Source organism: Echinops telfairi, unplaced genomic scaffold (genome assembly GCF_000313985.2).
Source record: "Echinops telfairi isolate 266 unplaced genomic scaffold, ASM31398v2 ScPeMD7_2;HRSCAF=8, whole genome shotgun sequence".
Lineage (NCBI taxonomy): Eukaryota > Metazoa > Chordata > Mammalia > Afrosoricida > Tenrecidae > Echinops > Echinops telfairi.
Genome location: NW_022103898.1, coordinates 75,749,801 through 75,752,277, shown reverse-complemented (window position 1 = coordinate 75,752,277; position 2,477 = coordinate 75,749,801). Strand labels below are relative to the sequence as shown.

The 2,477-nt window shown below is 45.9% G+C and overlaps 1 protein-coding gene across 1 annotated transcript; it reads right to left on the bottom strand.

Annotated features, from left to right (window-relative positions):
• Positions 1–1,246: 1,246 nt before the first annotated feature.
• LOC101655012 (metallothionein-2-like) lies at positions 1,247–1,432 on the bottom strand. The gene has a single exon (XM_045292680.1). It carries the CDS (start codon positions 1,430–1,432, stop codon positions 1,247–1,249), a length of 186 nt encoding a protein of 61 aa, XP_045148615.1.
• Between the last annotated feature and the right edge of the window lie 1,045 nt (positions 1,433–2,477).

Here is a 2,477-nt window from a genome sequence, read left to right as displayed (position 1 = left end):
CTGCTGGTGGTTTTGAACTGCTGACTGTGTGGATGGCAGCCCAGCGCATAACCACTACACCACCAGATCTCCAGATCGAGGTATTTCTAACCCGAGAAACCTAACAATACCAAGGGCTCAAGTAGAAAGAACATGTTTTGAAAATGATGATGGCAACAAAAGTACAAATGTGCTGACACAATGGCTATGGATGTATGGATTGTGATAAGAGCTGTATGAGCTCCCAATAAAAGGATTTATTTTTAAAAAAGACATCATGTTTGGTAATAAAGTAGCAGGTGAGGGCCCACCCTCCAGGAGGTGTATTGCCACAGTATCTACAAGGAGCTCAAACCAAGAACAACTGTGAGGAGAGCACAGGCCCACGCATGTTTACTCTGTCATACGCAGGGTCGCTATGAATAGCCAACAACCATAGCACCTCAGCGCAATCACCACCACATGTTGAAATCAACTAGACGGCGGGGGTGGGGGTGTGTGGGGGGTGGGGTGTGTGTGGGGTGTGTTCCAGGAACTGATATTTCCCTCTAGGTTTGAAAACCCCAAATGTTCAGGAAGTCAGATTTCAGGAAACATCTTCCCGACTCCTTGCTCAGCATTTTGCAATCAAGCTATTGTCTTTTTCTCTAAGACAGCGTTCAGAGATCGGATGGGGGGGCCTGCCTGACAGGGATCCTCTCTGGGTTTCTTTCTGGGCTCCATGCCTCCTGGAGCCTGAAGCCATTACAGTAAACCCTGATTCCGATGCTGCACTGAAGTGAAATGACTTGCTGTGGATCTTCTACCCACAGTCTTTGTAACGCCCACTCAGTGTCTGGGTGGGCATATGCAAATAAAGTGCGGAGCAGTCTAACTTGAGGGTTAGTCAGTTTTACCATTCTCCTGGGCACAGAATGGGTCATTTCAGAATCAGGAACAGAGAACCCCCACAACCATTAAGAATGAAGATCCAGTTGGTGGAGGAAATGTGAGGTCCCTGGGTGAAGTGGAGATAGCCACAGAAGTAGCTGAGCCCGCAGCCCCTGGACTATGAGTCAGGACCCCAGGCAGAAGCTGGCTTGTTGAGGGGAGTGGCCATTGGGCATTTATAAATGCCAAGCAGTTGTTTTTTTTTTAAGTCACCAACTTTTATTATCATCTTTCATGTATTTTGTAAAAATTAAAAGGAGGTAGCAAAGAGTTCAAGGTCATCTGAGGGAGAATCTCCGGCTTTGGACTGGCCAGTCTATTCACATCGGCTCTCCCATCAGGCGCTGCAGCTGCACTCGTCCCATGCTCCTTTGCAGATGCAGCCCTGGGCACCCTCGGCACAGCCCACAGGGCAGCAGGAGCAGCAGCTCTTTTTATAGGATGTGCATCTGCAGCCTTTGCACTTGCATGAGTCAGAGCAGCCACAGGAGCCACCAGTGGCGCAGGAGCAGTTGGGGTCCATTTGGAGGGAGATGAGGCTGGCGGTCCCAGGTCAAGTGTGAAAGTGAATGCTAGCAGGTGGAAGGCTTCGCTTAGCAGTTTTGTAACACTTGCCTGCTGAGTAGAGACCCAGGGGCCTTGTGTTAAGAGCCTGAAAACAGAGAGAGCCATGCCTGCTGGCAAGAGAAGCTAGCTGAGAGGAGGCTCTTCTGTGGACCAAGGGCTGTATTCTTAATGTTTTCTGATTTTAACTTTCCTAACACATGCCCCATAATCTTGAGTATTGTCTGTATGACCATTGCAATGGATTCATTGGTCAACACACATTTTGGTGCCTCAAATGTTAGACTGGTTTTGGGGTATATTTGACTTGCTGATGACAAAAAATGGTCCTAACCGCTCTAGTTTTTGAGTTACAGAACTTATGCCATATGCCACTCTTCACTCTGCTCACTCATAAAATAACCGGATATTGTAATATAATGTTAGCTAGTTTGAGATAAAGGAAGTACAGGCTGGCGTCATTTAGTTTGTGTTGTACTAAATATTTAGGTCAAGTTATGTTTCACACAGTGTCCTCTGATCTAAAGATATATTTGAATAGTACAAATTACATGAAATCCTCCCCCAAGTATCCCTTCACCTTTATTAGACACTGAATAGCAGGCAGTTCCAATTGATTGTTTGAAAAGGGGCTAGAAATAAGTTACTGTACCATTCTTCAAAAAATAAAGCACCAACCATGCATTAAAAGATTTAAAAAAAGAAGAAGATTTGCAGCCACAAAAACCTTAGACTAAGTTCCGCTCTGGCCTACAGGGTGTCGCTATGAGTCAGAGTAGACTGGTGGTGGTTTGGGTACAATAAATAGAATTGCAAATGCTCTGAAACCTGAAATGGGTCTGTCAGGATTCAAACTCTCTTACTAAGCAACAAAGCCCACATGGAAGAAGCACATCAGCCTATGCAAGCACTAGGTATCAAAAGGATCAGGTATAAGGCATCCTCAGAACAAAAAATCTTACCATAGTGAATGATGGGGGGAGTGCGGAGTGGAGACCCAAAGC

Bases quoted from the DNA above. Each gene is read 5' to 3' on its own strand.
- LOC101655012 (XM_045292680.1), bottom strand. From the start codon at position 1,432: ATGGACCCCAACTGCTCCTGCGCCACTGGTGGCTCCTGTGGCTGCTCT.